Below are 12,060 nucleotides of genomic sequence, written 5' to 3' on the forward strand. Positions count from 1 at the left end.
TAATGAAAGTGATGTTGTGAGAATCGCATGACTGAGGAGCACGCTGTAAATACTCGTTAATTGTTGCAGTTATGGCTTTGCTTGCAACCCTGTATGAATTCCAGACCAAACGGCTCTTCTAAGGTAGCTCCAACCAGGAAAAGGGTAATGAGTAGAACAGGGCCAAAGACATTCAGGAGTTTTTAATCATCTAGCTTCCATCCACCACAACGATATATAATTTTTTTGGAGTAGATTCCCCTTAGAAAATGATGCCAGGACCTGGGAAATGGCTCTTGGCTTTGAAGAAGCTACAGTTCTTCCTTCACTTTTGGTTTCTTCTCTTGTTTTGGAGGTCCCTTTGGCTTAGCCACCTTCACCTTCTCCTCCTCCTCCTCCTCCTCCTCCTCCTCGGCTGTTTCCTTCTGTCCAGCTGGCTCTTCCAGCACAGTCACATTCTCTAGCTCAAGCAACTTCTGGTCAGGTAACTCTTCCTTGATAAAAGGTACCTTCTTTTCCTCAGCTAATGCCTCCTCTTCTGTCATTTCACTTTGCTCAACAGACAACAGCTATTCAAGAAAAGAAGGGAAGGAGGGAAGAAATAGGATAAAGAAATAAAAAGGCAAGAAATATGTGATAATTGTGATTGTAATTACCAAGCCTTCTTTTATGGGAAATGCCCAGGGAGAGGCACTTGGAGGATCCTCATAGATGCAAAGGCCCATTTGGCTTAGGTGAAGAAGTTCCCAGCCATGGTTTTGCCCCTCCAGAAATAGGGCCTTTGGAAAACCCCATTCCTCCACTTGAAGGCCACAGGTATGGCTGCCCCACGTCTAGCTCCAAGGCTGGACGTGTGACCCAGGCCTCTCATGAAATCCCTATCCAGGACATTTGTTAGGACTACGAAGAAGTAGGTGCTTGCTTTCTTTTTCTTTCTTTCTTTCTTTCTTTTTTTTTTTTTTTACAGAGAGAGGGAGAGAGAGAGACCACCGCCCACAAGCAGGGGGAGAGGCAGGCAGAGGGAGAAGTAGGCTCTCTGATGAGCAGGGAGCCCGAAGCAGGGCTCGATCCCAGAACTCCGGGATTATGACCCGAACAGAAGGCAGACACTTAGCCGACTGACCCACCCAGGCACCCCGGGTGCTTGCTTTCTAAGCTGGGAGGGTATTAGCTTAAAACTGTGGGGCCATCTTTGACCCTCCATGGGGAAGTGACTGCTTGGGAATAAAGCCAACATAGAGGAAAGCAGAGATGGAGAGACAGAAAATGAGTTTGAGCTCCTGGATCCACCTGTGCCTGATGTTCTTACCAGTTATATGGATGAAGTTCCCATTATTGCTTAAACCAAAGAGTAGTGTTTCTGACGTTTGCAACTGAAAGGGTCCTAACTAGTATAGATGGCACCTTCCTGCAGATGGCCTCGCTGAGGCATGAATGGGATTGGGGATTTGGAGAGAATGGGGATGGTTATCCCATCCATCAGGAAAATAATGCCAAAGAGCTGGATCCGTCAAAACATCTGGTTACCAACTCGGGGACGGTGGACCCAGGGAAGCAGCCTTAGGAGACCTTACAGCCTTTCCGTCTGTTTCTAAAGTCTGCTATTTCTGCTTCCTTGTAGTAAGTGCCCTTGAAATAAAATCATTCAGTATAGGTCATTGTTCACCCATCGTCAGAGAACTCCAGAGAGCACAAGATTATGGGACTCTTGGCACACTCTTCCCTAGTTGTGTGAGTTCTTGATGATTCTTTGTGGAACAGAATAATCCTGGGTACTGCCGTTTTTGCCTTACCTCATCCTCATCCTCAATCCTGATCTTGATTTGACTTTCCAGGAAGTCAGAAAAGCCCATCAGGGTGTGTTCTCCTGTATACAGTACAGCCTAGGAAGAAAACAGAACAAGGTCAAAACGGTAGCCTCTTCCTGCAAAATATTCAGGGATTGCTACATAAGATAAATCCAGGGTCAAATTCCTAACAGCCTGAGTACAATGAGCAGATTCCTTAGCTTCTCTGAGCCTCCATTACCATGGCTCTAACATAAGGGTAATACAAATTCCTCCATCATAGGTTCAGAGCACGGACCTCGGAGCCACACCGTCACGGCTCAAACCCCGTGTAACCTCGACGATAACATTACCTACGACATATGTTATTATGAGAATTTAATGAGTTACTATATGAAAAGCACTTAAAACAGTACCCGGCTCACAGTGAGCACTATATATAGTTATTATTGTTATTATTATGACTAGTTATTATTTTACAAAGCGTCTGATACGTTTGTTCAGCCATCCCTAGTTCCCTTTCATCTTTCAGTCTTTAAGATTATGAAGCTGCTTACCGCCCACTGGTTGTCTACACTCCTTTTCAGATAATGGAAGATCTGTGACAGCTCCACCCTCTCAGCCCAGCCTCATTTTCCACAACTCCCCCACGTGCATGTTCTGTACCAGAAGGATGGCCTCTCCTTCACAGCGCTGTGGCCACCCTTCTGCTCACTTCCTCAGGCCTATTACACTTCCTGCCTATAGTTCACACCCCTCTGCTAATCTGATTTAAATCTTCAGCATTCTTTAAAATTCCCTGTCTGCATGGAATATCTGCGCTCCAGAATCTGTCCCCTTCAATTGCAGTTGCAAGTGGAAGTGGGCCCACATCATGACTTCTCTTCCACTCTCCGTCATACTCTTCTTAGGACAGGAACCTTTGCTTGCAGTGCTTTGATGGACACCCTTCCCCAGGTGCCAAAGCAGCACAGAGAGTATGTTCCATGACACTGGCAAAGCTTGGTGATTGTGATACTGGTGTGTAAAAGACATTGACCTGTTTTTCTATCATGTGTTCTTCCGTCTTCTTGTAGCACCCCACCCCCAAGATTCACCTGGAGTTTCCCCCCGCATCTTATTCCATAGAGTCTGGGTAGAGCTCAGCCCCAGTACCAGAGGGCACCAGGCCTGACTTATCAAGACACCCACATCTTCCTGATAACAATGACTGGGTCAGGGAGGAAGAGCTGACCCAAGCTGGACCCAATTCTAGGAAGTCTCGGGACTTTGGGGGAAGCTAATAGAAAGCACTCTTCAATTGAACACGAGAGGATAATGGGGGCTGGAGCCGAGAATGAAGCTGATTTGGTAGAAGGCAGAGCTGGAGATCAAGAGAAACGGGTCCATGATAATGACATAATGATATTTTCAGGTATGTGGGTCCCAAGAGTCCCTCACTTGTTGAGAGTCAGTGGGGAAGAGCCTGAAGAAGGGGTACCGGTCTAGGTACATCAGCTGAATGTCATTTGCCGTGATGTCCATCTTGGCAATGGTGACTGTCGAGTGGTTTTGATACTTTTTGCCCAATTCCTCCAACACTGGGAACAGTGCCTTACACTTTTCCGACCAGGGTGCATCTGGAAGAGAAGGGATGTTGTGCAAGCTCATACTAATAAAGACTGAAAGCCAGTGCTACCCCAGAAACACTGTCACCATGTTCTACTAATGGTCTTGCTATTTTACAAATTGCATTCCGTCTTTCTTTGAATAGTATATTACCTTATTTTACATTTCAACCACAGTACCTGGTCATTATTAAATAAATTAGGAAAAAAAATTATCTTGTCCCCGCTACCCAGACACTAACACTTTGAGCATGCTGGGACATTTTCTTCTATTTTTTTTTTAACATGGCTTTCTACTCCATTTGAAGGAAAAAACATTACACTAGACAATTACTCATGTTCTGCCAGAAATTGTGTGTGTGTGTGTGAGAGAGAGAGCGAGAGAGCACAAGAGTTTTCCAACAGAGGTTAAGCTCACAGCCCAAGGTCACCTAGGTAATTAAGCAGAGGAAGTGGGATTTGAAGTCAGGCTGCTTTGACTTGTGACCATTATACCACATTGCCTTTTAGTCTTTAGGGGCCGTTCCTTTAGCTTTGAGTCAGGCCCAGGCATCTAGCCCTCTGGAGAGAATCGGGGACCAGCTCTAACCTTCCTTGCTCATCATCCCCTTAAAGTTTCTGGCTCTGTGGGAGGGGTGGCCTCAAGGGCCCCGACACTCTACATTTGGATGATCATTCCTCCATTTAGAAACCAAGTGCTTCCATGACCATCTGTTCTCCCCGAAGCTCCCCTGGAGCCGGATGGGCCTGGGTTGGAGCAGAAGGGGGCATAATGGTCGCAGTCCCAGGGGGCCAATCTGACAGGCCTACTTCCAAGACAATGAGGCTCCTTTTGCCTTTTACCAGAACCAAATGGGCATTCTCCTAGCTCTGGTGTCAGTTAAGTATAGAAAAGCCTATCACTTAAAGGCAACAGATCATGGTTATTCAGCCACATGGACCTTAAACACCTCGCCCTGTGGATGAGAGTCCATTTCAGTGAGATTTTTAAAGGCCTGCATGATGCAGTGCAGCCCTCAGGAAGGAATGACATCAGAGCTTGATTTGAACTTTTTGCCTTGCAAGTTATTTACTGTGTGACTTGAGGTAAGGTAATTAATCTTTCTGAGGCTAAGTTCCTTGATTTTTATCATGGGGAAATACACTGGACCTTCCTAAGCGGCTTGTTTTGAGGAGGAAATAAGAGCAGGTGTGTACACAGCCAACTCATGCCTGGCTCAATGTCAGTGCTCGATAAAAGGTAAAATACAAGAGATGTCTGAAGTAACTTCAGCATTATCCTTCTCTGTGTCTCAGGTGGGAGAGAAGTCCCTGGCTATGACTCTCATGTGCAAATCAGAAACAGCAGAGAAAGGGCAATAGTTCTTAGGCAAGTACTGGAAATAATTACAACAATAGGAATAATAATAGCTGTCATTTATCAAGTACTTGCAATATGCCAGACACTGCTAAGCCCTTTACCTGCATGATTTGAGTCTCTGGCTTGGCCACACCAACTCAGGTAGGTTAAATATGGGCCATTTGATAAGTTACATAAAGCCAGAACTGCCATTCTGTACAGCAGTGACCAGCTGAGGCACTGGGGTTAGGCTGCCCAGGATCCAATCCCAGTTGCAGCACTTACTTGCTGCCTGACTTTGGAGGTTTCTTCACCTCCCCGAGACTCTGTTTAATCCTATGCAAAGTGGGAGCAATAATAGTAGCTACTTTCAAAATCATGTTGTGAGGATTAAATGAGATAAAGTATAGAATGGCTTAGCAAAAGGCCTGGTATACCATAGCATCAAATCATTGTTAGCCATCAGCATTATTATTGCTATAAAAGCCACAGGACTGGATTATATGGAAGGTATGTTCCAAGAATTAGATTTTCGGGGAGAGTTGCATTGTAGCTGATAGCATCTTGATCCAAACTCTTTGGATGTTTGAAGACCGTCCTTGGCATGGTGCTTTGATAGATTTTGGAGATTTGGAGGCCCCAGAATTCAGGAGCAGCACTTGAAAAGTAATGTCTGGGCCATTGCCTTCTATGGCCTCGGCAGAGATACTTACAGAACATCACAAATACGTCCCTTTCCTTGTCAAAGACCACTACGTTGAAGTTCTTCCCAACGAGCTGCTTAACTGGCCCCTGGTCCCAATATTTTGGAATGTCTTCACTGGATTGATGTTTCTAGGAAGCAAATTTGAGAGGTCTAACAGTCTCCAGAAAGGGGTTGGCATTTGGGGCTCCCTGCCCTGACAGGAAACAATGGAAAATTTTCTCTTTTAACCACCTTGGGAAAGAGTTTGAAATGCTTGATAATCCAGACTGGATTATTCAGGGCAAATTGAGATCAGAGGGTTGGGGAGGAGGCAGGACTTCAAACTGGGATGAATTCTAGAGTGGCGTTCATGTCTTCAACATCTTAACTGGTTTGTCCCTCCCTCCCCCCAAAATTTAGCTGTTCCCAATTACTCCCAGAATCAAACCCAAGGTAATTTACATGACCTATAAAACCTTTATCACACTTTGGCTCCTACCAGCCTCACCAAGCTCATTACCATTCTTTCCTTGCTTTCTTCTATCATACTGATCTTCTATTTAACTAAGGGCTAGCCTTCTTCCACCTCAGGCTTTTGTTTATGCCATTCTTCTGCCTGGAGGGCCTTCCGCATTCCTCATTCCTGCTCTCTGTTCTTCATCCAGTTAACTCAGGTTTACAATACTTCCCTCATACCCACACCAGCCTCTAGAAGGGAAGATTCTTTTTGAGGGAACATAAAGGAGGGTGGAGGCTGGGCATGGGAGATGGGAAATGATGAAAAAGATGGAAATTAGAAATGGGCCAGATCAGGCATGTGACATCTTGTAAGTCATGTGAAGGGTCATCTCTATTGCAAGAGCATGGGAGGAGGAGACAGACACCTCCTGAGGTAGAGCTCCAGGTAGGTTTGTAGATGTGGTGATGGAAAATGAGGGGCCCCTGTCTTAATGATATATGGTCTTGTACTCAGCTGAGACTGGAATAGGAATGGGGTATGAGGACAAAGACTCAGAGATTCAGAGAATGAACACACTAAGAGAAATTTATACAGAGATGTCAGGACATTTCAGAGAGCCGTTGGGAGGTTTGTGATTCTATGAGGCCAGCCTGCCTCATGGTGGTGTTCTTTTTCTCCAGCATTGGCCTGGAAGAAGTAGGGACATTTAAGTCGGTTCAGCCAGAGTTGTGGTTTTGCCTTGTAAATTCTACAGGGTGTAAAGAAGGTAGAAGGTGGATAAAGGAATAAAGAAGTTCAAGGGAATCATCAGCAGAGCTATGAACCATGGAATCCCAAGTTCATGAAGGAAGGCAGAAAAGAGATTGTGAAAGGGGATCAGGAGATTGGAGACCATGAGAAGGGCAAAGAATTGTAGCGATGTGGATATTAGAAAAAAGAATTAAGAAGATGGGAAGCTTGAAATCAGATTTTCAGAGGGGCTGCCATCTCTAGTGTGTGGCCACAAGAGCAGGTGGCTGGGATGGCATGGACACACCAATGATGAGAAAAGAGAGAGACCAGGGTTTTGGATACTGGCATCTCTGGAAATGATGGCAGAGAAGAGATGGAGGGCAAGTCTGCAATGAGGAACTTAAGTCCCCCGACAGTGAAAGGGACATGACTAGAGGACAGACATGGAGGGAGGGAGCAGGTGATCTAAAGTCCAAATGCATGGGATCTGGGGTTTTGAAGGGAGGAGGAGGAGAAATGACATGGAAGATACCAGCCTCACTGCTTGGCCTGTGATGATGTGCATCAGAGAAAAAATGGCTTTCACTTGAGGAGTGTCTGTACAGGAATGGACAGAAGGTAATGGGAATCCTCAGAGGGAAGGTGACCAAATATTCTGATTTGCTTGGAAAGTTCCAATTTATTCCTGTTGTTCCAGAATACTTTTAAAGAATGCACCCCCCCCCATTAGTCTCAAAAGTGTTCCCATTTGGAAAATAAAAAATATGGTCATCTAATTCAGCAGGGTGGCTGGGGGACATTATAAGTGCTACATAAACAGGAGATACTGTGTTATGTCTGATCCTTCTACAGCCTCTCCTCCCTTTTAGCAAAACAGGCTCCTTTCTTATCCCCCAATAAGAGGTACGTGAAACCTTTGAGGCTAAATCCTGATTGCTTAATACCTCCCCACCCTATCTCCTCTCCCCAAAAATCTATCTATCCTTCAAAGGGAGGAGGAAAAGTGTCTTCTTTCAGAGAATGTTGGCCCTGGGAGTTCCTGCGTTTCAGTTGGGAGTTCCTGCAAAGGAAATGCCTTTCAAAATAAAGAATTAATGGTGGAATTGCAGGGTCAAGACAGGTCAAAAGTTGAAAAGATTGGAGATGGAGAGATAATAGGTGTTTCCCCACTTTGAACCATTCAGATGACCAAAGCCAGCAAAATTATGAAATTTTGTGTTTCTGAGTAAACTTTATCTAAAAACAAACGTACCTTGGCACTTCTGTTCAGGAAGCTGCGGCCAAATTTCTTGAGATTTTCATAGGTTATCTCCTCAGAAGGCATTTTGTACCTTGCATCAGAGCTTAAATTTAGGATTTGGACACATGGCATATTAACCTCTGTAATCCCGAAGTATTTGAAGATATGTCCGTTTCTGCGTTCATCTGCATCCACAAGGATGAAAAGGATCTGCGAAAGAAAATAAAACCTGAGTCTCTGTGGGATTGGAGGTCATGAAAAGGGTAAAGATTTAAACTAGCTAAGGAATCCCTTACTGAGGGAGAGAAACTTGGGAAACCTTGGGAGAGAACTAAGGGAATGCGAATAGCAGGGTCTATGGCTATTTGCATCTGAATGACAGAACAAAGAGGCTCCTTTCCTTAGCTCCTTTCCTTTCCAGGCAGGGGCAGCCCTGTGCCCAGGGCACAGACAGGGATGACCACCAGCCTGGTTTCACCATCCTTGTGCAGGGTACCATCCACACAACCACAGGAAGTCAGGAGATGTTCTGAGCTTTCATTAAGGTCCTTGGGCAAAACAGTAACTGACCCTCTCTGTGCCTGTTTCCTTACCTGTAATGCGGTGATTATAAGAGTATCCACCTTATAGGGTCACTGAGAGAATTAAACAGGACAATGTGTATAGAGACTTGGTTCAGTAACTGGGAGGTAAAAATGCTCAATACATGTCAACTCATTATTATTCTAGATTATTCTTCTGTCAAGGAAAATTCATGACTTCATTCACTCATCATTCAAGAAATATTCGCCGAGTGCCTACTAGGCATTTTGCTAAGCACTGGGGATATAAACTGCCCAAAGCAAATAAGATCTGCCCTCATGGAGTTTATGTTCTAGTGGAAAAGACAGGCAACAAAGGAGTAAACAAATTAATTAAATTCAGGTAGCAATGAGTGTCAATTAGACAGTAAAACAGAGCACCATGATAGAGAATGACCAGGTGGAGTGAGGTACGAGCGCATGGTTAGGTAGGAAGGGCAGGAGTATCTGAGGCGGTGACATTTTAGCCGGGACCTGGGTGATGAGTTCACAAGTCAGGGGAACATGAATCAGGCGTGGAAACTGTCAATGCAAAGGCCTAGGGTCCGGGAGCTTAGAACTTTCTAGAATAGAAAGGAAAGACCAGTGTGGCTTCAGTACCATGAGGGAGAGTCAAGGGAGACAAAGTTAGAGATGTGTCAGAGATGAGATCAGAGCTCCAGTAAGGAGGCTGGCTTTTATCTGAATAAGATGGAAGGCCACTAAAGAATAGTGAGAGCCAGAAAGTGCTACAATAATTTTTAAAAGATGACTCTGGTTGCAGAGAAGAAGCAAGAGGGGAAGCAGGGAGGCCACAGCAAACACTGATACTCTCAGGTCATTCATCTGTCAAAATATTAAGGGTCCTATTATGTGCCCAACACTCTTCACTCTCCTGTGGAGTGGAAAACAAAGCAAAGCTTTAGAACCATCCTTGTATACTTTCAACAAATATTGACTAGCCATGAACAAGATAAGATATGGGGGAATGACCTATCTGAATAATATTCATCCATTTATCTTTGGCTCTAGAATTGATCACAATCAAATGGCATTCAGGAAAGTAGATAGCTGGGGTAAAAGGCCATTTTAGAACCTTATCTCACAATATATGCCCAAACAAACTCCACCTAGATTAAAGAGTTAAATAAAATAATAATAATCTGGAAGAAATATGGCTACGTATTGACTATTATAAGAGCAATAGACGGAAGCAATCAGATCGTGATCAGCTGAATTACATAAAAAATTTTAAATTGAATAAACCAGGAAATGTATTTACAAGAGGTATTTCTGTAATTGGAACAAACTCCCTGGAGAATAGTGTGGTGGGATGTAGCATGAACATTAACCATGTTCACACCCTCATGGCTTTACTGTGTGTTTATTTTGGGTTTCAAAGTTTTAATTGTTTCATTTGAATTTTAGAGTAATTTTTATCAAAAGGAAAGTAATCTGCCATTGCTGTACTTTTTATAAAAAATAAAGAGAAAAGTGAAGTAATTCCCCTCATAGTCCAGGTGGTGGTACAAATAGGTATGGTGCTTGAGAAAAACAGATTTGTTTCTAACGATGATAGCACTGTTCACTGTACATTTGCTCATTGCTTTACCTGTGACACCTCTACTTCTTCCATGAAGTTCTCCATTTTACATTGAAACTCAGTGGCTAAGAAACTCACAAACAAAATCGCTTGTAAGAGGAAGAGAATTTGAACCAGGTCTGTGCAATGCTAAAGCCTTGAGTCTCAGCAGTTACTTATAAGACAACCTGTGCTGCTTCACACCTGCAGGCTGTTCATACTCCCTGACCTCAGGCAGGGGTGTTCTCTCCTCCCCCTCACTTCCAGGCCAAAGACCACCCACACTACAGCCCCTCACTCCTCCTAGAGCATCGTCCATCAGAAAAGCAACCAAACTATCAATGTTCCCATAGTAGACTTTTCAAAAAGATGAGGAAAGGGGCGCTTGGGTGGCTCAGTCGTTAAGCGTCTGCCTTTGGTTCAGGTCATAGTCCCAGGGTCCTGGGATCGAGCCCTGCATCGGGCTCCCTGCACCACGGAGAGCCTGCTTCTCCCTCTCTGCTTGTGTTCCCTCTCTCGCTGTGTCTCTCTCTGTCAAATAAATAAAATCTTAAAAAACAAACAAAAACCCCAAAAAAGATGAGGAAAGAAGAAGTATAGGTATGGCAAAAAAAAAAAAAAAAAAAAAGGAAGAGACACTGGGCAGGAAGAAGGGAGGAAGCTGGTTTAAAATTAAGTAGGAAATAGTATGTAGCATCAGTATGCAAGTAAGGAAACTGGTATGCAAATGAATATGCAAATCATACTGGGCTCAATTTACAATCAGCAGGGCAGGCAAATGGCATTAACGTGTATGGGTCCTGGATACCCATCCAACAAGGGCAATAGCACTTTCCACAAACCTTGTTTGTAAATTCCTTTGATGCCAACTTATAATGCTGCATTATCATACCAAATGACTCCGAGCTTTTGGAGGCGAAGAGCAGCATGTGATTCAGGATGTGCAATTCATAAATCAGGTCCTTATTCTGAAATTACCAGGGAAACAGGTCATCCATGCACACAGCTGCCCCACCCTACCCTTCTCCCAGGGACCCTGTGACTCACTGACCTCGGTGTTGTATTCAATAACAAAATCTGTGAGGTGCTCTTTTATGACTTGATTGAGGACATGTTTGTTGGTAATGTCATTAATAAGCTCTTCGCGTTTCACAATTTTTCCCTTGGACAAAAGGAGAAAAGCATTGGAGGGCAGTAGCTTCCATAATGTAGACAATAAATATAAATAGCACAATTTTCCCCATGGACAAAAGGAGAACACCATAATGACGAGTGTAATCCATAATCTAGGTACTTGGTAAATATGAATGGCCTGGCGGATTAACCTGTGAGTGGAATATGGGTCTGTGGCGGCTGTGAAAATCTCTAATCTACAAAGCAGGGAGTGTGGTCAATGGGTAGCCAGTTGCTTCGTTTTGAAATCCATCCAAATAGTTGTGCTGATGCAGTTTCTTACACACTGCTCCTAACCAGTGACCCTGTGTAAGGGATACTAAGGCAAGCCCATTTCTTTTTTTTTTTTTTAATTTTTTATTGTTATGTTAATCACCTTATATTACATCATTAGTTTTTGATGCAGTGTTCCATGATTCATTGTTTGTTCATAACACCCAGTGCTCCATGCAGAACGTGCCCTCCTCAATACCCATCACCAGGCTAACCCATCCCCCTACCCCCCTCCCCTCTAGAACCCTCAGTTTCTTTTTCAGAGTCCATCATCTCTCATGGTTCGTCTCCCCCTCTGACATACTCCCCTTTTCTTCCTCTCCTGTTATCTTCTTCTTTTTCTTTTTTCTTAAAGTATGTTGTGTTATTTGTTTCAGAAGTACAGATCTGTGATTCAACAGTCTTGCACAATTCACAGCGCTCACCGTAGCACATACCCTCCCCAATGTCCATCACCCAGCCACCCCATCCCTCCCACCCCCAACCACTCCAGTAACACTCAGTTTGTTTCCTGAGATTAAGAATTCCTCATATCAGTGAGGTCATGTGATACATGTCTTTCTCTGATTGACTTATTTCACTCAGCATAACACCCTCCAGTTCTATCCACGTTGTTGCAAATGGCAAGATCTCATTCCTTTTG

At 44.0% G+C, this 12,060-nt stretch overlaps 1 protein-coding gene across 1 annotated transcript in view; it reads right to left on the reverse strand.

Moving 5' to 3' along the window:
* Window positions 1-290: 290 nt before the first annotated feature.
* PDILT (protein disulfide isomerase like, testis expressed) overlaps window positions 291-12,060 on the reverse strand; it is a 34,382-nt gene continuing 22,612 nt past the window's right edge. Inside the window, exons 5-11 of the mRNA XM_028091665.2 lie at window positions 11,023-11,133; window positions 10,814-10,939; window positions 7,842-8,039; window positions 5,426-5,546; window positions 3,207-3,385; window positions 1,773-1,862; window positions 291-548 (exon numbers count right to left, since the gene is read on the reverse strand). Of these exons, the coding sequence (XP_027947466.2) occupies window positions 291-548; window positions 1,773-1,862; window positions 3,207-3,385; window positions 5,426-5,546; window positions 7,842-8,039; window positions 10,814-10,939; window positions 11,023-11,133 (1,083 nt within the window). The remainder of the gene's footprint in view (window positions 549-1,772; window positions 1,863-3,206; window positions 3,386-5,425; window positions 5,547-7,841; window positions 8,040-10,813; window positions 10,940-11,022; window positions 11,134-12,060) is intronic.

Source organism: Eumetopias jubatus, unplaced genomic scaffold (genome assembly GCF_037043125.1).
Source record: "Eumetopias jubatus isolate StellerSeaLion01/CBP00866 unplaced genomic scaffold, mEumJub1_p1.0 scaffold_12, whole genome shotgun sequence".
In the NCBI taxonomy this organism is placed as follows: Eukaryota; Metazoa; Chordata; class Mammalia; order Carnivora; family Otariidae; genus Eumetopias; species Eumetopias jubatus.